The 23,498-nt window shown below is 39.7% G+C and overlaps 1 protein-coding gene across 5 annotated transcripts in view; it reads left to right on the top strand.

Moving 5' to 3' along the window:
- Positions 1-23,498, top strand: part of PIK3CG (phosphatidylinositol-4,5-bisphosphate 3-kinase catalytic subunit gamma) — a 43,118-nt gene that overhangs the window by 5,670 nt on the left and 13,950 nt on the right. For 4 of the 5 annotated variants that reach the window (XM_037150468.2, XM_037150467.2, XM_037150469.2 and 1 more), the window contains exons 3-10: positions 1,676-1,741; positions 1,854-2,079; positions 3,505-3,608; positions 8,292-8,438; positions 11,145-11,235; positions 12,033-12,163; positions 13,132-13,243; positions 14,440-14,597. In XM_037150468.2, the coding sequence (XP_037006363.2) occupies positions 1,676-1,741; positions 1,854-2,079; positions 3,505-3,608; positions 8,292-8,438; positions 11,145-11,235; positions 12,033-12,163; positions 13,132-13,243; positions 14,440-14,597 (1,035 nt within the window). The remainder of the gene's footprint in view (positions 1-1,675; positions 1,742-1,853; positions 2,080-3,504; positions 3,609-8,291; positions 8,439-11,144; positions 11,236-12,032; positions 12,164-13,131; positions 13,244-14,439; positions 14,598-23,498) is intronic. The other variant, XM_037150471.2, reaches the window with a different exon arrangement.

The following is a 23,498-nucleotide window of genomic DNA, read 5'->3' as shown; positions in this document are numbered from 1 at the left end:
AAACATGATATTTGGCCTTTACTTTCATCTGTCAAATGTACCCAATAGTTTTAATCTGTCCGTGAGTGCAGATACTAGCATAACACTAAGGAAAATTTTAGAATAAGCCAAGCATCTTCAGCTTTCTAGCTCTCCAAAGCAAAATAGAACATAAAACAAATTTGCGTGAAATGTGTTCCAAGTCCCAAGGCCACTATGAATTATTTTACATGGGCATTTTCACACATAAACTTTACAGAATTGAAAAATGAATGGTGTTCTTGGAAATATTTAAATGAAAAAGGTCAATAAGTAATATCAGCATTGAATTTGTGGTCATAAATTTGAAGAGTATTAGTCATTTGTAAAATTGAGACATTTTCAAATATGGTCGAATGACTCATTTAGACTAAAATGGCCTCCTCATTGAGACCTGCATTGTCTTTGCAGAAGTGAAACATGAAGACGTTTGAAAAGACTCACATTAAAACATTTCTGAAGTGAGTACTGTTAGCGAAATAGCCATACTCTCCAAATTGAGATCTTAGCTGGAGCTATAGTGGCACCTATTTGACCATACCCATGGAAAGGATCTTTGAAAGTATTGGGGATAATTGAAATATTATCAAGTCAGTATTGATCACTTCCAAACTGGAAAACCAGAGTAAGAACTGGAAATCATACCCAAAGTTCCCAGGCCTTAAAACATAAAGTGAAACAGGAATTTCTACTGTTTCATCTGAAAAAAAGGATAGACCGTGTCTATTTATAAAGAAAATACTCTGACATATTTAATTTTAAGCCTCCTCTCTTCATCATACCCACCCTATAGTTTTATAGATGCATCTATAATAAACAGTATTTGTTAGTCTTACTGTTTTTAAAATTATGGACTATTGCAGATTTATAGAAAAGTACAGAGAATGATGTAACAGATATCACACACCCATCAGGGGTTAATTATTTTTTACATTTTATTGGTTCTTTTTCTTCAGCCTTGGAGGTATCATTTAAATCAGTATCTCTACATTAACTAAGTGATATGAAAACCGCTATACACTTTTCCTGAGGAACCATATTAAATAAGAGTTTTTAGACAAAAGCTCTGTATACACCACTACCTGGCAGGGGGTAGAGGTCATGCTGCATGAACTGATGTTTACTTGCAGTTAGAACCTGTGAGACAGCTCAGTGACTTGCCTTTGAGATTCCAGGCACACATCCTGAGCAGAAGTGGAGTGATAAGACTTTTAGGATCTTCACATTTAACAAATATTTTCTTCCTTACATGTATTCTGTCTTCACTATTTTCTTTCCAACAACCTCTCTTGCGTTCCACTTTTATAGATTTGTTATAGCCATTTCCATCTTTCCCTTCTATCCTTCCAATCAATCATCTAAGCCCTTAACAGGAGCCAAAGTCCTCCCCTCTTCACCTTTGAAGTTATCAAAAGCACCTGACTGTGAGTCAAGAGTTCTGGCTTCTACTTCCAGTCCTTAAGCAAGTTCACTTTGGTTCACTCTGGCCCAAAGCGTCCTTGAAAAAAAAGTTTTGCGCTTAAGTGACTGGTAAAATTCTCATCACCTTAGCCATAAAAACCCACCAAGACAGAGTGCTAGTTTTTCTCCATTTCCTTTTCCCTGATTCACCAACATAGAATGTAGCCCTACAAATGCCCATGTGTTCTTCCTTCAGGCTGTGAAATTTGAACCTTACCATGACAGTGCCCTGGCCAGATTTCTGCTGAAGCGTGCTTTAAGAGTAAGTACTTCCATTTTGATAATAGCATGACATTTTAAAAGTTACTGGGAATTGGCTGGTAGATCTAGACCATTAGTCACAATAATTTCAACCATCTTGTTCCCACCCTCAGAACAAAAGAATTGGTCACTTCTTGTTTTGGTTCTTGAGAAGTGAGATAGCCCAGTCCAGGCACTATCAGCAGAGGTTCGCTGTGATCCTGGAAGCCTACCTGAGGGGCTGTGGCGCCGCCATGCTTCACGACTTTACCCAACAGGTCCAAGTAATCGAGATGTTACAAAAAGTTACTATTGATATTAAATCGCTCTCTGCTGAAAAGTATGACGTCAGTTCCCAAGGTATGGTAGCTATGTTTTCTGGGTTCTCTTTCCAGATGCCTTCATCTCCAAATGACATCATCCCTGGAAGGCACTCTGTGCCGTCCTAAAGGCAGCAAAGAGCAATTTTTAAAAAGCGTCTGTCTTTAGGGAGCAAGCAAATTTAAGTTCTCCCTTTACAACTTAATATATTTTTACAACAGTGTATTTTTAATGATGAGTTTATGATAGATATTAAACTGAAAATTATTTTAAGCATTATGCTGATGTAAGATCTATTCTTAAGAACAATTGTGCATACACAATAAGATTAGTTATTTTCAAATATTTACCTTTTCCCCATCTTTCAATATATACATATAATTTTCAAATTTTCAGTATTTTAAAATAACAAATTATTAAGAAGATATTTAAAATTTTTGGCACATATATATATGTCTATACATATACACCTCCATATATTATATCTATACATATATAGTATATATACTATATTATATATATAATATATATCAGAGTACTTCATATAAAAATATATATCACCTCTTCTGTGAAGGAATTTCTAATATTGTTTTCTTATTCCTAAGAAACCCTGTCCCTGGCCCCCACAGAAAATAGATGAAAATTAATCACTCTTTCTCTGTCATCAGTACATCCTTCTGGTCTGCTAAACTATATGAACCTTGAAGCAGGGAAATATCTTTTATTCCTAATTTGTATACCTCGACCCAGCAGCATGGCTCATAAGGGACATTCACTAACATACTCAGCCAGTATTACAAACTTCTGGATATTTAAAATTTCCACTTTTTCCTTTTGATTCTTTTCCAATACAACAATAATGCTCTGTTCTAAAAGTACTAATAGTAATAATGACTTTACTCACTTTTATTTATATTGTAAGTAAGAAAGGGGAACATTCGTACTGGCCTCCAGTCTGTTATACAGGGAGTAATTTTTAATTTTGGAACTTTACTTTTAGAATTTTGAGGCTGTCACATCATCTCCACCCTGCCTAACTTACTCTTTGGAAAAGATTTTACAGAACCCTAACCAAATTCTATTTATTATGGTCTTCAAATGTCTGTTCCCCAAATCAGATGGCAGTTTAAAGTTTCACATGTTAGAAAGAAAACTAAAGTATCAGTTCCTTAGCACTATTCTTAAAATACCCTTCCCTAGGTGGTGGTCCTGGTGCACTGTATCTATCCCCTGTCTCCGTCCCCTGGTGTGGTATGTGCACTGGCAGTATTGCTCCCAGAGCCTGCTCACCTTGACACCCCAAATGGGTAGTTCCTCTAAGACAGAGACTAACCCCCTTTTCTCTTACTCCACACCAGACCAAACGTATAGAATGTCATGAATAGATGTGGCCTCGGGAAGTGTCGTGGAGAATGTTGCTAATTTCTTGAGCTCACATAACTCGTGTGCTTTTGATAATTACAGTCATTTCACAACTTAAGCAAAAGCTTGAAAACCTTCAGAATTCGAATCTGCCCAAGAGCTTTAGAGTTCCGTATGACCCGGGGCTGAAAGCAGGAGCACTAGTGGTACGTATCACCTGGGTGTCTCCGCATAGTCTGCATGTCTTGAAAATGTCTGTACAGCTCTTTTCTAAACACTGGACACTAAAAGCCTAAGAACAAGGCAATCACCCACCCATTTTGTTTTAAATTAGCTTCCATGAGGAATCATTTACATGCAAAAAAATGTCCATTTTAAGCATACAGTTCATTACCACAATTGAGATATAGAACATTTATATAGAAATTTTGTAGAAATAGTTCTTTCATATTCTTTTTTTAGTTAGTCTTTTCTTCCTTCCATGCCCCATCTCTGACAACAAATCTGCTTTCTATTATGTAATTTTGCCTTTTCTAGAATTTCATGGTGTGGAGTCATACAGTATGTAGTTTTGTATCTGGGTTATTTTATTTAGCATAATGCTTTTAAGATCCATCCATGTTGCTATGTGTATCAGTAGTCTGTTTCTTTCTATGACTGAGTAGTATTGCCTGTTATAGCAATGCCACAGTTTGTTCTCCATTCACTTTCTGAGTAAATATTTAGCAGTGAGATAGTTGGGTCAGATGGTACATGTACATGTAATTTCATAAGATACTGCCAGGCTGCTTTTCCAAAGTAACTGTACCATTCATTTTACATTCCCACCAGCAATGGATGTGAGTTCCAACAGTTCCACATCCTAGCCAACACTCGTTGTCAGTCTTTTCAGAAGACTGATGACACCCATTGCAACGGTGTGAAATGGTATCTCATTGTCAGCATCTTCTCATGTACTCAGCCTCCACCTTCTCTTGAGCAGTTTCTGTTCATATCTTTTGTTCTTTTTTAATGTGGGTTGCCTTCCTATTTTTTATGAGTTATTTATATATTCTGGACACAAATCCTTTATAAGGTATACATTTTACAAATATTTTCTCCCAGTCTATGACTTGTCTTTTCATTTTCTTAGTATGTTTCAAGGAGCAGAATTTTTTAGTTTTTATTAAGTCAATTTATCACCTTTTCTTTTATGGCTTATGCATTTTGCATTCTAAGAAATATTTTCTTAATCCAGTGATACTCCACCTGGGGTGGCCAACCCCCTCCCACATACATACACTCACACACCAAAGGACATTTGATGACATATGGAGACATTTTTGACTGTTACAACTGGGAAGATGCTCCAGTGGGTAGGGCCAGGAATGCTGCTAAACATCCTAAAATGCACAGGGCAGCCCCCAAACCCCAGCAAAGAATTATTCAGCCCAAAACATAGTGCCAAAGTTGAGAAATACTGCCTCATTCAATGTAACAAATATTTTTCCAAAAATCATATAGTTTTAACTCTTACATTTAAGTTTTTATCTATTTTGAATTAATTGTTTAATATAGTTTATTATGTTATTACAGTTGTCCCATTTTCCCCCTTCACTTCTCTCCACCCTGCACACCCTCTCCCACCCACATTCCCCCCTTTAGTTCATATCCATGTGTCATACTTGTAAGTTCTTTAGCTTCTACATTCTGCATACTATTGTTACCCTCCCCCTGTCCATTTTCTGTCTACCATCTACACTACTTATTCTCCGTACCATTTCCCCCCTTTCTCCTCTTCCCACTCCCCTGTTGCTAACTCTCCATGTGATCTCCATTCCTATGGTTCTGTTCCTGTTCTAGTTGTTTGCTTAGTTTGTTTTTGTTTTTGTTTTAGGTGTGGTTGTTAGTAATTGCAAGTTTGCTGTTATTTCACTGTACATATTTTTTATCTTCTTTTTCTTAGATAAGTTCCTTTAACATTTCATATAATAAGGGCTTGGTGATGATGAACTCCTTTAACTTGACCTTATCTGAGAAGTACTTTATCTGCCCTTCCATTCTAAATGAAAGCTTTGCTGGATAGAGCAATCTTGGATGTAGGTCCTTGCATTTCATAACTTGGAATACTTCTTTCCAGCCCCTTCTTGCCTGTTAGGTCTCTTTTGAGAAATCAGCTGACAGTCTGATGGGAACTCCTTTGTAGGTAACTGTCTCCTCATCTCTTGCTGCTTCTAGGATTCTCTCCTTTATTTTAATCTTGGCTAATGTAATTACGATGTGCCTTGGTGTGTTCCTTCTTGGGTCCAACTTCTTTGGGACTCTATGAGCTTCCTGGATTTCCTGGAAGTCTATTTCCTTTGCCAGCTTGGGGAGTTCCCCTTTATTATTTGTTCAAATAAGTTTTTCACTTGTTGCTCTTCTTCTTCTCCTTCTGGTACCCCTATAATTCGAATGTTGGAATGTTTAAAGATGTCCTGGAGGTTCCTAAGCCTCTCCTCATTGTTTTGAATCCTTGTTTTTTTATTCTTTTCTGTTTGGTTGTTTCTTTTGGTCCACTCCATTGATCTGAGTCCCAGTTTCCTTACCATCGCTATTGGCTCCCTGTACATTTTTCTTTATTTCACTTTTTATAGCCTTTACTTCTTCCTCTATTTTGGGACCATATTCAGTCAATTCTGTGAGCATCTTGATCACCAGTGTTTTGAACGGTGCATCTGATGGGTTGGCTATCTCTTCATTGCTTAATTGTATTTTTCTGGATCTCTGATGTGTTTTTCCATTTGGGCAATTTTTTTTGTCTTAACATACCTGTTACATAGTGGAGGTGGAGCCTTATATGTTCACCTGGGTGGGTGCTGTATGTGGGGGAGGAATACGAGAGGGAATAATGGTGCTTTTTCCGCCAGATTTCAGTCACTTCTCCCACTTCCCCCAAACAAACCGGGCCCTTCTGGTGCTGATTTCCAGGTGGGTGGGCTTGTGTACATCCTGGGACCCTGTGGGTCTCTCCAACAAACTCTCCTGTGAGGCTGGAAGTCTCTCCTGGCACCTCAACCCTCACAGGTGTTTTCAATTGGTGTTTTGAGTCTTTATTTCCTTGCTCTAGAGCCCTGGGTTGTGCAGTCTGTTTCACTCCCCAATTTCACCTGGTTTATCTGTGTGAGAATGCGGGAACGCCTGCTCCATCAGCTGCCTTGTGCACAAGTGCCCCTCCACAATCCACCGCTTCACTGGGTCCACCAACCACTGTCTGTGCACCCCGCCTGGGGTTCGTCAGCCACCGCTTTGCTTCAAGTCCCATCCACCCAGCCGCCCAATTCTGCCCCTCCTACTGGTCTGGATGAATGTGTCTATTTTACTCCTTGGTTGTCAGACTTCCATACAGTTCAGTTTTCTGTCAGTACTGTTGTTTTTTTGTTTTTAAATTTTTGTTGTCCTTATTTTGGTTGTACAAGGAAGGCACAGTATGTCTACCTATGCCTCCATCTTGACCAGAAGTTCTGAATTAATTTTTGTGTATAGTATGAGATAAAGATCAGGTTTCATTTTTTATCTGAATATCCAAATCTCCAGCACCACCTGTTGAAAAATTGTCCTGTACTTGTTTAAGTATATTAGCAATACTTTTGTCAAATGTCATCTGACCATGTGGATTTATATCTAGATTCTCTATTCCGATCCACTGATCTAAATATATCTATCTTTATGTCAATACCACAAGCTCTTGGTAATATTCAAATGATAAACTACTTCATATGTGCATGAAACTCTTACAATAGTATATTTTTATCAACCTCTTCTCATTGTTACACTGTTTTTGTTATGCTTTTAATTTCTACATATATTAGAAGCCAAATACCTTTTTATAAGTTTGCTTTAAATGGTTGAAATAGATTTAACAGACTGACTTTTTTATATCTACCCACACGTTTACTCTGCACTACTTGTATAGGCCCGTGTTTCCATCTGGCATCATTTTCCTTCAGCCTTTAATATTTTTAACCGTGAAAGTCTTCTGGCAAGAAATTCTTTTATATTTTATTTGTAAAACTCTTTATTTCACTTTCATTCTCAAAAGACATTTCCCCTGGAAAGAAGGGGACATTCCTCCCTTCATGTTTATTTTCTGTGCAATTAGCAGTAAACCGGCCCAAAATAAAAACACATACTGTCATTTGTCCTCATCCAGTTAGAGATTGCTAGGAATAATAACATAATACAGCTTCAAGTTGTGTTTGTTTTCTTTTAAAGACCACATCGCATTTTTGATGCATGGTGAATTCACTTTGGGCCAAAACCCCTAAGATTTTTTTTATCTTGGAGTGGCTGCTAAGCCACATTTCCAGAGAATTTACTTGAGTTTATTTAGGTGTATAGGGTTTTTCTTTTGAGAGAGGATGCATTGTACCTGAGTGCTAGATTTCTGTTTACTGCAGTTAGATTTTATCTTATTATATTTGGCCTATTGCCTCTGATTCTGCAAGGATAGTTTTTACATATTGTGATAGCAATAGAATACTTTTTTCCAAATTAAATCTTATAAGACCAAATATATAAAGAAAGAACAGCAAAGTTGCTCTGCATTAAAGGGGACCTGAGAGTACCAGAGTTCATGGGAGTAGGGCGCACAGAGGATGGGATCTGCTAGACCACTTAAGCATCTTCACAGACTCTTAGGGTTCCTTGGAACACACTTTGAGGACCACTGGTGTAAGTGTGGTGAATTGCTCTCACTACTATTTTCAGATTTGGTGAGAACCCTTTCTATATTTTTATCCAAATCATTGAAAATTATTTCCCAACTAAGGGTTTGTCCTGATTATTTTTAGTGATAACTTTGGAAGAAGATGTGTGTCCCCACAATGTGTATTCATTGCATATTAAAGTATCTGACTGTTCCCTGACAGATTGAAAAATGTAAAGTGATGGCCTCCAAGAAAAAGCCCCTTTGGCTTGAGTTTAAATGTGCCGACCCTACAGCTCTATCAAAGGAAACAATCGGAATTATCTTCAAACATGGTGATGATCTGCGCCAAGACATGCTTATTTTACAGGTACACCACTGTTAAGGATTTTTTTCAGTTACCTGAAAAAATAACTCCAGTATATTAGATCTAAAAAATGCCTTCTACTGACTGTCCTGTTCTGTCTTTGATCGTTGTTCATCTTGTCTGATGAACAACGATCAAAGATTGCGTAAGAGAGCGGGGGAGTATGGCTGTGGGTCGTCAGATGCACATTCTGGTAAACATCACGGTTCTGTCCATTGCTGACAGGATCCATAGCCAACGTTCCCAAATAGCCAGCTATGCCTCCCTCACCTCTCCTCTGTTTCATACACCCGTTCCTAGTATGGCAACCTAGAACACAGGCATATTTAACTCCATAGCATTCACTTAATTCTTATTCATAGATGTAGTTACATACCCACAGGAGCTCTTCTTAGATACATCACCTTTGATACACACCCACATACACAAACTCAAATGAATGACTTGATAGGAGAGAGAAAATAAAGAGGTGAGTGACTGGAGAAACCATGCAGTTAAATAACAAACAGTGAATGGATTACTAGAGCAGGTCAATGGCAAAAGTATCACTGTTAATCATTTTTCTATTTTCTAATATTTCTGGGTAAACTTTCACTTCACAAATTCATAAAATGATACTTTATATTCTAGCTGTTTAACATTGTAGAGGTAACATAATTTCTAATAATAATATGATTTATTTAAAACAGACAAACCGCAATGACGGGAATGTAGACTATTTAAGAAAAAGGACATGTTTTTAATTCCCTCTGCGTTTCTGTTTTTGCTTCTTTCTAATATGGAAACAATAATACCCTCTGCACTCTTTTCAAGAATTTTATGTATATTTTCCTGGAAATAATTTTGTATTAAAAAAAGAAAAAGTCCTTCAAACTTTTTAAAATTAATTAAATTCCCAATAAATCTGTAAAATCCGTTGAATTATTTGCCCTGGATGGTGGCTCAGTTAGTTGGAGCATTGTCCTGTAACTGAAAGGTTACCACTTTGATTCCCAGTCAGGGCCTATACCTAGGTTGTGAGTTTGATCCCTGATGCCTGCACATGTGATCCCAGGTCTGGGTGTGTGCAGGAGGCTACCAATCACTGTGTGTATCTCACGCTGATGTTTCTCTCCCTCCCTCCCTCCCTCCCTCCCTCCCTCCCTCCCTCCCTCTCTAAAAAGCATTGAAAAAGTATCCCTAGGTAAGGATAAAAAACTTTTGAATTATTCAAAGATATATTTGAGAAACACAGAACATCACTCATTTTCCTCTCATTTTGAGGGAAAGTTTGCACTTTACCTTTATGTACTTTATTTTGTTGTTAGGGCACTTTGCTTGGCAGATAAGGACATTTAAGTTCTCTATTTAAGTTCTCTAATCCTCAGTCTCTTCACCTGCAGAATATGAATAATAATCATATCTACACTGTAAGGTGAATGCAAAGGATCAACATAAAACAGCACCCAGTAAATGTTAGTTCTCATTACCATTGTTGCTACTGTTTTGGTTGTAGCCCAAGAGTGCCTTATGAATAAAACTTTGTAGGGATGGGCCCTGGCAGGTGTAGCTCAGTGGATTGAGCACGAGCCTGTGAAGCAAAGGGTCGCCGGTTCAATTCCCAGTCAGGGCACATGCTTGGGTTGCAGGCCAGGTCCCTAGTAGGGGACACATGAGAGGTATCCACACATTGATGGTTCTCTCCCACTCTTTCTCCTTCCCTTCCCTTCTCTCTAAAAGTAAATAAATAAAATATTTTTTTTAATTTGTAGGGATAGTAGAGTGGAACATTTTTTTATTGTTGTTCAGTTACAGTTGTCCCTGTTTTCCCCCCATTCCTCTCCCCTGCCCCGCCCACCGCCCTCCTCCCACACTCAATCCTCCCCCATGTTGTCCTTGTCCGTGGGTCCTTTATACATGTTCCTTGACTTGACCCTTCCCCTTCTCTAGCCCTTTATGCCCCCCTCCCCTCTTGTCACTGTCAGTTTGTTCTTTATTTCCACCTATCTGGTTCTATTTTGCTTGCTTGTTTGTTTTGTTGATTAGGTTCCATTTATAGGTGAAATCGTATGGTATTTGTCTTTCACTGCCTGGCTTATTTCACTTAGCATAGTACTCTCCAGTTCCATCCATGCTCTCAAGAAGGGTAGGAGCTCCTTCTTCCTTTCTGCTTTATAGTATTCCATTGTGTAAATGTACGACAGCCTGGTACTGTCATAAGAACAGACACAAAAATCAATGGAACAGAATAGACAACCCAGAAATAAACCCATGTCTTTATGGTCAATTAATATTTGACAAAGGGGTCAAGAGCATAAATTGGGATAAAAATAGTCTCTTCAACAAGTGGTATTGGGAGATCTGGACAGCTACATGCAAAAAAAGAAAATCAACCACCAACTTACACCATACGCTCAAGTAAATTCAAGATGGATAAAAGGCTTAAATATGAGTCATGGAACTTTTTTTATTGTGTTATAATATATTTAACTAAAGTGGAGTAGATGAATCGTGGCTAATATCTATCTCAAAAGAAATCCATTTATCTTCTTTCTCAAGGTAAATCTCAGGAACCAAAATTAACAGGCTACCAAGGAATAGAAACTTTAGAGCACCAGGTTGATAAATAAAAGTACAGTTGTTACTTATATATTTTGTGTTACCAGATTTTTTAAAGAGAAAAAATATATACATTTAAATTGGAATTTTTTTGTGTGTTTTGATGTGCAGATTCTACGAATCATGGAGTCCATTTGGGAGACCGAATCTCTGGATCTGTGCCTCTTGCCATATGGTTGCATTTCGACTGGTGACAAAATAGGTGTGTGGTTACCCCGGGAGAGGGGTAAAATACTGAGTTAGTTTTAAAGGGTTATACTTCCTTGACTGTAGGTATTTACTAACTGACAGGTTACAATCATAATCCATATAAAAGGGAAGAAAATGCTCTCAGGCTGGTGAATGTGGCTCCCAGTTTAATATGGATATGTTGAAGGTAAATGAATGCATGATTCAAATCCTTGTGCCTAGACATGGAAATGATTTTAGTAAAAACTGCTCCTTCCTCTTTACTTTTCTACCTCTAAACTTTAGCTGTTTCATTACACATTAAACTTCTGCCTCACAGTTAACATTTAAAAATAGAAATATCTGTCATATTTTAGTATCCCAGAATTCACATTATCAAAGCTATTACATATTCCACTCTTAGGTGTTTTTATAAACATTTAACAATTTAATGTCAAGCAAGCATTTTAATTCAAATTTCCAACTTGAGAACTGTACAAAACCATTTACATTTGACCTGTAATTTGAAAAAGGAAAAGGCACAGGTTGGCAGGTAAGGAAGGATAGCTGCTCAGGCCATAGCTGCTTTTACTTAGTACTTTTAAAAACCATCCCTTTCCTCTTTTCATTCAAGGATATTGGAAGCATGTCCCACATGACTTCCATTTTCTCCTCCTTTTATTTGTTTTTCTTACTGCTAAGACCACCAACAGCATGAACCTGGAAAATAGCTCTCTGCCCTCCATTCCACAAAAACATAGCCATTTCTCCTCTGGGCCAGGCACTGGACCCCAACCTGCATCAAACTGTGTGCCTCTCCTCCTCCTGTAGGAATGATCGAGATTGTAAAAGATGCCACAACAATTGCCAAAATTCAGCAAAGCACAGTGGGCAACACAGGTGCATTCAAAGATGAAGTCCTGAATCACTGGCTTAAAGAAAAGTGCCCCATTGAAGAAAAGGTGAGCTCCTTCATTTCCTTACTTTGAAGGCTCCTTATCAGTTGTCATTTATATAGTAATGGTAGTTTCACATTTTCAAAGGATCTGCCGATATTGTGCCTCCTGATGTATTTGGGGAAGCCCTTTATACATGAGGTCGTGGGGGTTTAACCACCTTCCTGTGCTGGCCCAGCATATCTGTATAAAACAGACATGCTCAGTTCAGAACTCCACAAGCATTTGCTTCTCCTTTGATTATCAGGCATGTTTTGCATAAAATTTGGTTCTGTGAAATAATTTGTTAGCACTTCTTATGAAAGTCTATTTTTGTTGTTCAGCAGAAAAATTTAGTTACCACATATAAATTTCTTCCTACCTGGGAAACACTACATACCCTATAAAGTAATTTCTAATTTACCACTTCACTCTAATCTAAATGGTAAATTATGGATGCTGAAAATGTCAGTTCCACCATTTCTCTCAAGTACATGTGCTAAATCCTTCGCATGCTGCTGGGCTGCTGTTTAAAGTTCTGCTGCACAAGATTAGCACTTCTCATTTGCATGGTTAGCAGCTTTTGGAGAGGCAATATAATTAGCAGCACTTATTAGCCTGATATACATGTGTATGGTGACCCCATCGTATTTTAAGTGGTCACAAGCAAAACACATGTTCACCAATGACAAATGATCATGGGTTCTGTATGGCTGTTGTCAAGTGACTCATGGTTAGAAAGTGAAGTGACCCTTTGGTTAAATTGCCCTTTGACTTGTGTTTCCTCCTGGTGCTATTATGATTCATTGAATCTTCACCTAAAACATAAGTAGAGCAATGAGAAAGCTGGCACTGAACAGATATAACATTAATAGAACCAGGCACAACTAACTTGCTCTCTGAAAATGTAACATCTTTTTGAAAGTCCTTTGCAATAGATTCATGCTGCTCTTTGTAGTTAGAACACAACTAATGTTCAGATGCTTTTTAATTAGTTTCAGGCAGCAGTGGAGAGATTTGTTTATTCCTGTGCTGGCTACTGCGTGGCAACCTTTGTTCTTGGAATAGGTGACCGGCACAATGACAACATTATGATTACAGAGACAGGTGAGTTTACTTATTGTAACTTCTTTGGTTGTGGTGAAATACACATGACATAAAATTTACCATTTTAACCTGTGTAAGTGTACAGTGTGGTGGCATCAGCTACATTCACATTGTCGTACAGCATCGCCACCATTCATCTCCGAAACTTTTTCATGTTCCCCAACTGAATGCCAACCCATTGAGTGCCAACTCCTCCTTCCCCCAGCACAGAGTAATTTTTAAATGGAGTTCAAGGGTGGAGCACATATCTAGAAGTCATTGTACAGAAACACAGATTCTGTGATCACCCAGATCACTCAGGCATGAGTAATAGAAGATAATGTAGAAAATGAGACCTAAGTAGCATAAATCAGACAGCAGCTAAGTAGGATCTTATCCTGGAAGCTCATGAAGGTGGGCGTGATCAACAGTGTCAGATTTCATGGAAAAGCAACTAAAGAACTTATAGATGTGTCTTTAAATCTGAAATGCTGTGCCTTCCTAATGACCCTCTTAACTGGTTCACCATGTGCTCTGACGGTGCTCAATATTGGCTACCATGCTAGGAAATTTTTGTCTAAGAAATTTGGGCCAATTTAAGAAGAGAACCTGGAAAAAGCAGCACATTTGGGTAAAGCACTTACTCTCTATGAGAATGGAAAGAGATAATGCCTGTATAGACCCTACATATAATAAAGAGCTCTACAAATGAGAAGAGTTGACAGTAGTTGTGGTGGTGGTGGTGACAGTGGTAGAAATTGACCCAAAGGAGATTCTAATGACTTATTTCTATCTTGCTACTCAAAAATAAAAGGTAAATGTCTCTCCTCCAAGCAGAATGAAACAGTCTCTCTTGAGTTACATAAAGGAAGAGGGTCTTGGGCATATGATGACATATTAGCCAGAGTCTTAATTTACATTTCTAATAATAATTCTGAAGTGACAATTTTTAAATAACATTTGGCTGTCATGTAAAGAACACCGGATGGATATATATAGAAAACACCCTTGGTTCAAAGACTTTGTGGCTACTACTACACACACCTGCTACGACAAAAAAATATCACCAGCTGATAAAACAGTATAACAATAGCTCTGTCACCCAAGATAGTTCATTGTCAGGCAACTTAAAAAAAGTTTCAAGAAATAAACAAACCAGGGTATTGTTACAAGTGCTTATGCCACTGTAATGATGTCAGACATTTTCTTCTTTTAAGGAAATCTATTTCATATTGACTTTGGGCATATCCTTGGGAACTACAAAAGTTTCCTGGGCATTAATAAAGAGAGAGTGCCATTTGTGCTAACCCCAGACTTCCTGTTTGTGATGGGAACTTCTGGAAAGAAGACAAGCCTACACTTCCAGAAATTTCAGGTAACTGGCCTCCCTCATGACCACCTACTGTGAACACCAAGCAGATGGTGCCGGCAGCACACAGGTGCCCTCATCTTGTGCTCCACTTTGAGGCTCCTCGCACCTCTGCCCACCCCTTCTGGCATGACCACTCATCACCTCCGTTCCTTCCCAAGTGCAAAATGACATTTCTCAGTAATCTTCCCACTGACTGCCAAACAGCGAGGAAAAGCTTCAGTGAGACTGGTGATTCTAGGACATCAGGATGACACTGGTACTGAAGAGGGGGCTTTAAGAAAGATCACCTGGCAAGCAGGTTTAGCTTTTAAATACTTATCTGTCCAAGGCACTGCCTAGAAGACCCAATTTTTACATAGGTTTTTCAGGACTCTCAAATGATTTATGGACTTTTCTTGAGCGTTCTTTCTCCAGGTGTATATCAAACTGCTAATGCGGGAACTCTTGTCGCGCCACAGTGTGCTTATCTCATCTTTGTAAAGGACAGTCTCTTCTCCCACTTGCAGTCCTGTCGACTTGACTGCAGGTCCCCCAGGGCTCTAGCTTGCCCGCTCCCTGTGAGCCAGCGCCTGCATGGGTCTGCCCAGCTCCCTGGGGGCATTCACGGTCCGCCTTCTTTTTCAGGCCTTCTTGGTCTACATTTGCTTTTGACTCTCAAATATTTTAAACACCTGAGGAGTAAAATGTTCACGCTTGCAAATTTAGTAACTGTGAATGAACATAACTCAGAGAAATTGTAATTACTACTATAATATACCAATTTTATTAATGAACACAAAACAGACCAATAGAGGCAACAGGTGATGACGTTATATGTACAACAGCTCTCTCCCTTAATGCCTTTTACGTGTACTCAGCATTTTTGAAGTCTCTTTCCCAAGTCTCTTCTCGAGTCCCACGTTACCCTTGGGAGGGGACATGGGCCTGGAGCTCAGGGAAGCAGGAACTAGAATGTACTGTTTTGAAACCTATCTGTTCTTGTTTGTTCTCCTGCCTGACTTTCACTTCAGTGATTACAGGACTTACCCTCCACAGTTCCAGGAGTTCTGTCAGAGAAACTGAGATCTCTGTGGCCGGATGGTCTTAAGATTTTTAGTGTTTTTCTGTGTAAACTCAACTGGGCTTCAGACTGTTGTCAGGGATTTGACACATTTCAGTCCTGTTTTTCTTTAAATTTAAAATCATATGTTTTGACAACTTCCCAGAACAGAAAAATGGTTTCAACAACAAAAAAGAAAGTCAGGAAGGGAAGAAAAAAGAAACACCTGGAAGAATTTAACCGTTTAATTGAGGGAAAACACTCAGTTCTCTTCTCCTGGAGGTGACTCACCTGACTAGCTTTGAACAAACAAAGCAGCAAAAGTGCTATTTAAAGAATCAATGGAAACAAGGAATTTGACCTCACAGATTCTCCTTGTTTCTGTGGATATGTTCTCTTCCTATTGCTGACAACATTTCCATAGACCAAAAAGTGCCCCCTGTGTCAACCCTAAAATCCCAGGAGGACTTCCCCTTTAGTCTTCTTTGTTATTGTTTTAAATTTGCAGGGAGAGAGGGCCAAGGAATGGTTGCCTCCCCCCAGGCAGCTTCCACCCAAAGCAAGAACTCTTTGCAGGGAGACTTCTCCATTCTTGTAGCCAAAGTGTGTTTCTTAAGCCATTAAAACCTCTTTCTCTAAAGTGACATCTAGGCAGTTGCCACTGCTAAAAACACACCTTCATAAATTGCACATACTTACATAAAAACAACTATACTTTAGGGTATTGACATACTATTTAAGTGCCTATGTATATATGCACTTTGATCCTTAAACACAGATCCAGCGAGGTATTGTGTTTAGAAAGATGGGTGTTGGAGCAGAGAAACTTGAGTACATCTCAGGCAGAAGAGTAATATATGAAGCATGAAAAAGAAGCACAGTTCTGGTTAGAGAGCAAGTGAGGGTCCACACTCTGCCAGCCCCGTATCTGTTCCTTTCTGCACTTGTCCCCACCCACATAACTCACAATAGGACAAAAGCCAAGCATATGTACATGTGTGTATAGTTACGCAGACGCAGACCTTCTAAAGCTTCCAGCCTGACAAAGATGAGCAGCAAGTTTTTTCATCACTTAACTCCAACTGTTGAGCAGTTTTTTTGTTTTGGGTTTTTTTCCTTACATACTACTTAGCCTTTCAGAAGATTTCCTGTTTCTTAGCTTTATGTTCCCTTTTGAGATGAAGTTCTTCAAGGTCAGGAAGCACATCTCTAAATTCTCTAAATAGCATCTCAGATGTTGTATAATAAAGCTGCCATTTCCAGGTAAGCTGGGAAATGTTGTATATGTTTACCTTGGAATTAAAGGTTTCCTCATTTCCAGTGAACCACTCATTTTGAATTAGCAAGATTAATTAATGCATGCAGCACCTGTGAATAACTTAGTAGAATGGGTAGAAAAAAGTTGACCCACTTTCTGTTAAGGCCGAGGTAAGCCCGCTGCACAAAGTCTTAAAAATAAACCTAGCACGTGGCTGGAGGAGGGCAGCGGGGGAGCTGCCAGAGGGCGGTGCTCCTTTTGCTCACCCATCTGCTTTCCAAGTTTTAATTCAAACTGAACTAAACGAGCGCTGGCTCGCTACTTTAGCTGAGGACCGGATTCACAAATTATTTCGAGAACAGTGGAGAGTTCAGGAACAAACTATAATCAGACAAAAAGACGCGAAACCAAGGCCTGCTACTGAAACCCAGGATTGTCTGTTCGCCTATGGAGTAGCACATACACACACATATATGTTGATAATGACCATTTTGATAAGTTCTCCTTAGAAAAATCTCTCTTACTGAAGAGATAAAAAAAAGAAAACAATGTTTTGCCCACTGGTAATTTATTTTTGAACCATTTTGTTTTAAATTTCACTGAACAATTATACAACACATATTACATGCAAATACATTTACATCACTGGCAAATAAAATGTGGCTTCCCATTTATTTTTATATAAGAATATGGGTTTTTTCTAATGAAAAGTAGTAACTGCTTCTTAAAAAAAAAACCCCAAAACCAGCAAAATACTGAAAACATCAGTAAGATATGAAAAAACCATTATCCCGCCTCCTAAAAATGATACTGTCAACACTCTAGTGTTTTTCTTTCATTCTATTAAGTACACTATTTGGTGTTTTAGGTTGTACATTAATTAGAACTTGGTTAAAAACGAAAGTAATAGATACAATGTTGCTCCCTTAAACTGTTCTCTGACTTGAAATAAAATCTAAACGTCTCATCTTGCCCTGCGGGGCCCTGTGCTATGGAGCCCTGCCCCCTCCCACCCGCCCCCTGGCACCTTTCCTACATTCACTCAGTTCTCAGTGGCCTTCTTCCATGTCTTCCCTGTCCACCTATCCAGCTGTTCACCACACAGGCCTTCTCCCTGGAATGGCCCCCCTGCCCTTTAGGGCCCAGCTGAGTTTTATCGATCAGAACAGTCTTCTAAATAAGGTCCGTGGGATCACTCTTTGCCACAGCGCCTGCATGTTGCCCTCATAGCATCTACCACAGCGTGTAACCATCTGTGCTAGCCTGCTCTTTGTGTCTCCCTTCTCAGAGTAAGATCTGTGTGACTTGGTCACATCTTACCTGAATCCCTGCCACGGGGCCTGAGACATGTCAGCACTCGGTAGGTTATTTGGGGTGTGAAGGAGTGAATCGTAGAGGAGTAATTGCTGCGTTTGGATGAGACTAGCTTGCCTCTTGGTTTTTTCCTTCCTCACAATACATTGTATTCTATGAATTTATGAAGTAGTAACCCAGGCACAGACAGACGAACTACCATCACATGCATGTCAATAAGCCTTCAAAGTACAGGTTAAACAACTGTATATCAGAGGAAGTAAACCTAATTATGAAATCTAGTATGTTATTAAATAATACAAATATTTGTTATATGGTGCCCATTCACATTTTTGTGAAAATTTTCTGATATAACCATTATATACTTTTTTCTATCAGAGCCATAGTCTGTGCCAAGAAAATAAGGCCTGTGTTATATACACCTGGGGTATATACTCCTATAGTATACATTCAATGTAAGACAGTTTTCAAGGAGCATAAACAACTTGGCCTTGTATAAACAAGCATTTTTAAGATGTTCTTTGCACATAGTAGGCAATAAGCAACTGTACATCAGATAAAGCTGAAAAAGTCAGAGGAACATCTTCGCATGCACATCTATGCAAAGCAAGCAATTTCATGGGCGTACTTAAAAGGCACTTGCCCCTAGATGTCACTCTTAAGAAGCATTATACGAGAGAAGTCATTTCAATTTAGGACCCCAGTTTTATCAGGCCCCGCTGGGCTTCCACCCTGGCAGAGCTCATTTGATTAATCAAATGCCAGGGTGTACCCAACGCCTCAAGCTGCAGGCCCAGTCCTGGGCCCAGCTGCTATCCAGAGTCCTGAGTCGGGTGTTTAACACCTTCATTCTCAGTTCACCTCTGCTCTCATCTCAGATTCCAGGTTGTCTGAACTACTTCTGCCACAGTTCCTCCACCAGGCCCTGCTTGTTAACCTGCTTCGAGCCCTGGGTCCCTGTACCCCCTGCTACCTGTCTTGGAGAAACTCAGTGATCTCCGAGGCCCAGCCCCAGGGAGCCCAGGGCAGAGACCTCCCCATCTGATCCTCACCATCAGTCCCCATTCCTGTTCTCTGACTCCCCTTCCCTGTGTGGTGTGCCCTGCACTTGTCCGCACCTGCAACTGTCTATATGCGTGACCTTCCATGCTGGGCTATCTCAGCCTCCTGCTCCTTCCTGCTACAGTCACCAGGCCCTGTCCTTCCATATCCAAGATAGCACACTTATTCGACACACACTTATTAAATACCTACTACATTTCAGATACTCTGCCAGGCACAAAGAAAGCTCAAGGACTGCTCTTGGTAAGGTGAGATGTCTCTATAGTTTAATCCTCTTCAAATATAATTGTTCCCTAATTCATCCTGATTTTAAAGCAATGAATCTTTCCCAACACTGAACTTGGCTCCTGTGCATTGCACGTTATCTACAGTGTGCTGGACACAGGTGACACAGAGCAGAGGCACAGCCCCGGGGCCCAGCAGAAGAGACACAGTACAACTTTGTATATCGTTCTGCTAAAAGATACATATACAACTTTGTACTAAGGATTTCAACCATGGGCTGCAGAAGAAGCAACTAAATCCTGGGGGATAGAAAAGGACTATAGAGTGAAGGAAGTGTTTATGTTGGGGCCTTAAGGGCTGAGTTCAATTACAATTTGCCCTGTGTTGAATGTATACTATAGGTTTATACCACATGTCCAAACTTCATGCCCTTGCTCATGTTATTCCTTCTGCCTGGATGTTCCTTCCCTCCTCTGCATCATGAGAATAACATGAGCAAGGGCATGAAGTTAGTATTCAGTGTCAGTACTTTAGAATAAAAGCACAGTTGTCCAGTAGGGGGGAACACAGGTACGCATGGGAGTGCGTAGTAGAATTTGAGTCAAGAGAGGAAACGCGGGTCTAATTTGAAGCAGGGCACAGGCTGGATTCGGGGGTAGAGAACAAAACAAAGAAGTCCTTTGGAGCTCATTTGATTAATCAAACATTACTGTAATAAAGGCTTATTACAGGCCACCAGGGAGATGACAAGTTTACCTGTCAAACTGCCCAGAACTTACTGATTTGTTAAAGGGTCTCTTGAGATTTGTACCCTGGCCCCCCAGTGAGGACAAGCTCAGACCCCTCCATCTAGTCTTGAGACTCAGTGCTTCGCTAGGTGTCTGTGCTGCCATTGGAATATGTGCTCAGAGAAAGGTCCAGCCTCAGCGCTTTGTAGGAGTTCAGATATGTTGGTGTGACACCTCCCCCCAGATGCAAACATGGCTGATTGAAGAATTGTTAGGACTTGGATGGGCTTGCTGAATTTTATCACTTTTCTGGAAAAGAAATGAATATAACACTGGGAAATGGCCTTGGATTGGTTCCCTGTTATCCACCCACAGGCAGTGTCACTCAGTGCCTGAGATATGAGACCTCTGGTACTTTTAAACATTTATCAAGCATAACCTTCCAACTGGCATCATTCTCTCAATGTTTGGTTTCTTTTAGAGAACTATTTTGTCTACCATGAGAGTGTTATTGAGGACACTATTCACAATGTTACAAAATGTACTCTTTATTAAAATCCACTCAGGAAATTTCCTAGGTCTTAGTCTCTACAAAAACTGTGTTTCTCCTAAACAAGTAGGTTTTTCAAATCTTCTGTACATTGGATGAAGTAACACATTCAATCTGCCTTTTGGCTACAGACATACTTGAAGACCGTCCATAACAAGTATATAGGATTTGTGATATGGAGGCTCAATCTCTTACCCAGAGTCATTGTGGGTCATTTCCTTTGCAAGTTCCTCTCCTTCTTCTACCCACCTCTAAGTAATATTGTTTTGATTTTTATGTGTACAAATAATCTACCTTCAGTCCTTTTTGGAACAAGATAACACATACTCCTACATACAGTCTCATCTGTTTAGAATATTTTACTAAAATAGGACGATTTAGTTATAACCTCTTCCTTTATAATGAATGAATTTATAGATAAATATGTGAGAACATGGAAATATAGCCCTTCTTCTGGTAGACAGAGCTGGTCTGAGAAACATTTTTAAGAAGTTTTTAAAGATAAGAGTTTCAATTTAAACTGAACAAATGCATGACCAAGTGTCAGACACACTCTTACTTCAGATTTACCGAAAAGGGCTTCATCCTGCATTATTAGGTCTGCTAATCAGTGACCTTCTCTGTTTGCCAAAATAACTTCTAAAGATATTGCCTAGCTAATTCATTGATCCTTATAGAAAACAAAATAAAATCCCCTTTTTCTGACTGAAACATTTTTCTCCACACTCCTTCCTCTAGCAGACAGAGGCAACATGATCATTTAGGAAAAGTCAGTGGATGAGAACATTTCTCTTCATTAATGAGTATTTGTTTTTCTTCTCTTTTTTCCTCTCAGCCATAGATTCTGCTCAGGGAGTTTCTGTTTTTTTTTAAGGTTTTTTTTATTTGTTTGTTTTTGATCCTGAGATTACTTCCTCATTTTTTTGTGCATTATGTACAGTAATATTTCACTTCCACTTTGTCTCAAGATGAGAATGGAGGAATTTAAAGAAAAGGTAGGCATATTCCACATGACCTTGGATGGTCTAAAGCAGTCAGAGCTCATAGGTGGTTAAGAATTGAGTAGATTGTACATGAAAAGTAGTTTGTTTGTTTGTTCAGCTTAGCAGAGTAGTAAGTTGGTCCAGTTAACAAATCAAATCAAAGTGTTGCCCCTGAGATGGTAATGAATTCCTTTGTTCCCAAGAGTTATGGGAGTGGCAGTTCCATAAAAAACAATCATTCTTATGGTACTAGGTGCTATAATCAAGGCATTGGAATCAACTGTGAAGTTAAGAGCTGCTGTCCTGTGTAGGCTCTCTCTGTTTATTAGCTCCTAAAGCATACTGTGTCCAGCTGATGACATTCACAACACTACAGTGTTCCCCACATTCACACTCATTACCAAGTGTACTAACCAAGTCCCTGAGACCGATTCTTCCCTTACCCCTTCTTCTCCACTCAGTAACAGAAAGCTTTCAACAGGCGTCGGAGAAGGACAGAAGAAGTATGTCTGAGGTCAGTGCCGGGCAGCCCTGACAGAAGGGAAAATTCTGTTGCTACAGCCAGTAACTTCTGTGTTCTGTGCTTCCCCCTGAGCTCCCCCAGCCACATCCTCATGGTGCCTCAAACCACAGGCCTCTGGGCTGAGAGCATGGTCAGAATGCTCTCCCAGAATGATGGCTGAGCACAAAGGGCAGAAATGAAACCTTGGGGCTAGAGTGGGTGGAGCAAGTGTGCACTGTGCCCCTCAGCCAGAGAAACACCCGCATGTGCAGCCTTTGTGCCTGCCGAGTGCTCCTGTCTTCTTACCAATCTCAGTGTGAACAAAACCCTCCCCCTGGACACTGGTGGGAACTGAGGCTCCTATCCCGACCCACTTCACCACCTCGGTCTTTACTGTCTAAGGAGACATTTTGAACAGGTGGGTCTAGATGGGAAGGTGACCTCAGTGTTGAGAAGTATGTGATCAATAGTGCAACTTCTCACAGTATTAACGATAATAGCCAACCAGTTACATAGCACTTAAATCTTACCACTACCACATAAAATAGGTATTGTTGTTATTATTATTCCACCGATGAGGAAACCAATGTCCAGAGAGTTTAAGCAACTTCTGTGACAGGCATCTTGTCAGTAATAAAGCCAAGCTTTGAATCTGGGCACTGAGTGAAGTGTGAATCTGTGCTTTTAACCACTGCTCCACACTACCTTTAAGCAATAAATCTGCACCAAGTATCTAAGTCTGCACAGCCAGTCAGAATTTAGACATTGTGTCTGACAAGTATGGAGCATGTGGTTAAATTTGGGGATGACATTTCTTTCTCATAGAGGCGACTCCTGTACAGTATATGAAAATCAGAACTAACCAAATAAATAAGAGCCAGTGTAAATTCCTTATGTAAGTGAGATGGCCTTCGAGAGAAGCAGAAACATCAATCAGTGGCCTCCCGTATGCTGCCCTACCAGAGAATCAAACCTGCGGCCTCAGTATCTGCCCTGACCAGGAATCAAACCCACAACCTTTGGTGTATGGGACGACACCCCAACCAAATGAGCCACCCCAGGGCGACAGCTCCTTTTTTAAACATCTCTTTGTGTGCTTTGGAGATCTTGTGCCTTGGTTAATCACGGTGTCGCCACTTGACACATACTTACTGAGCACCTATAGATTGGTGTTAAAACTTGGCCCTGGATTAATTTTCCTCCTCAAAAAGTTTCTGTTAAAGAATTTGACTACATAGTGCTC

The sequence above is a fragment of the Artibeus jamaicensis genome, unplaced genomic scaffold (assembly GCF_021234435.1).
Source record: "Artibeus jamaicensis isolate MK-2021 breed Jamaican fruit bat unplaced genomic scaffold, CSHL_Jam_final contig_834, whole genome shotgun sequence".
Classification (NCBI taxonomy): domain Eukaryota; kingdom Metazoa; phylum Chordata; class Mammalia; order Chiroptera; family Phyllostomidae; genus Artibeus; species Artibeus jamaicensis.
This window is presented reverse-complemented; position numbering and strand designations above follow the sequence as displayed.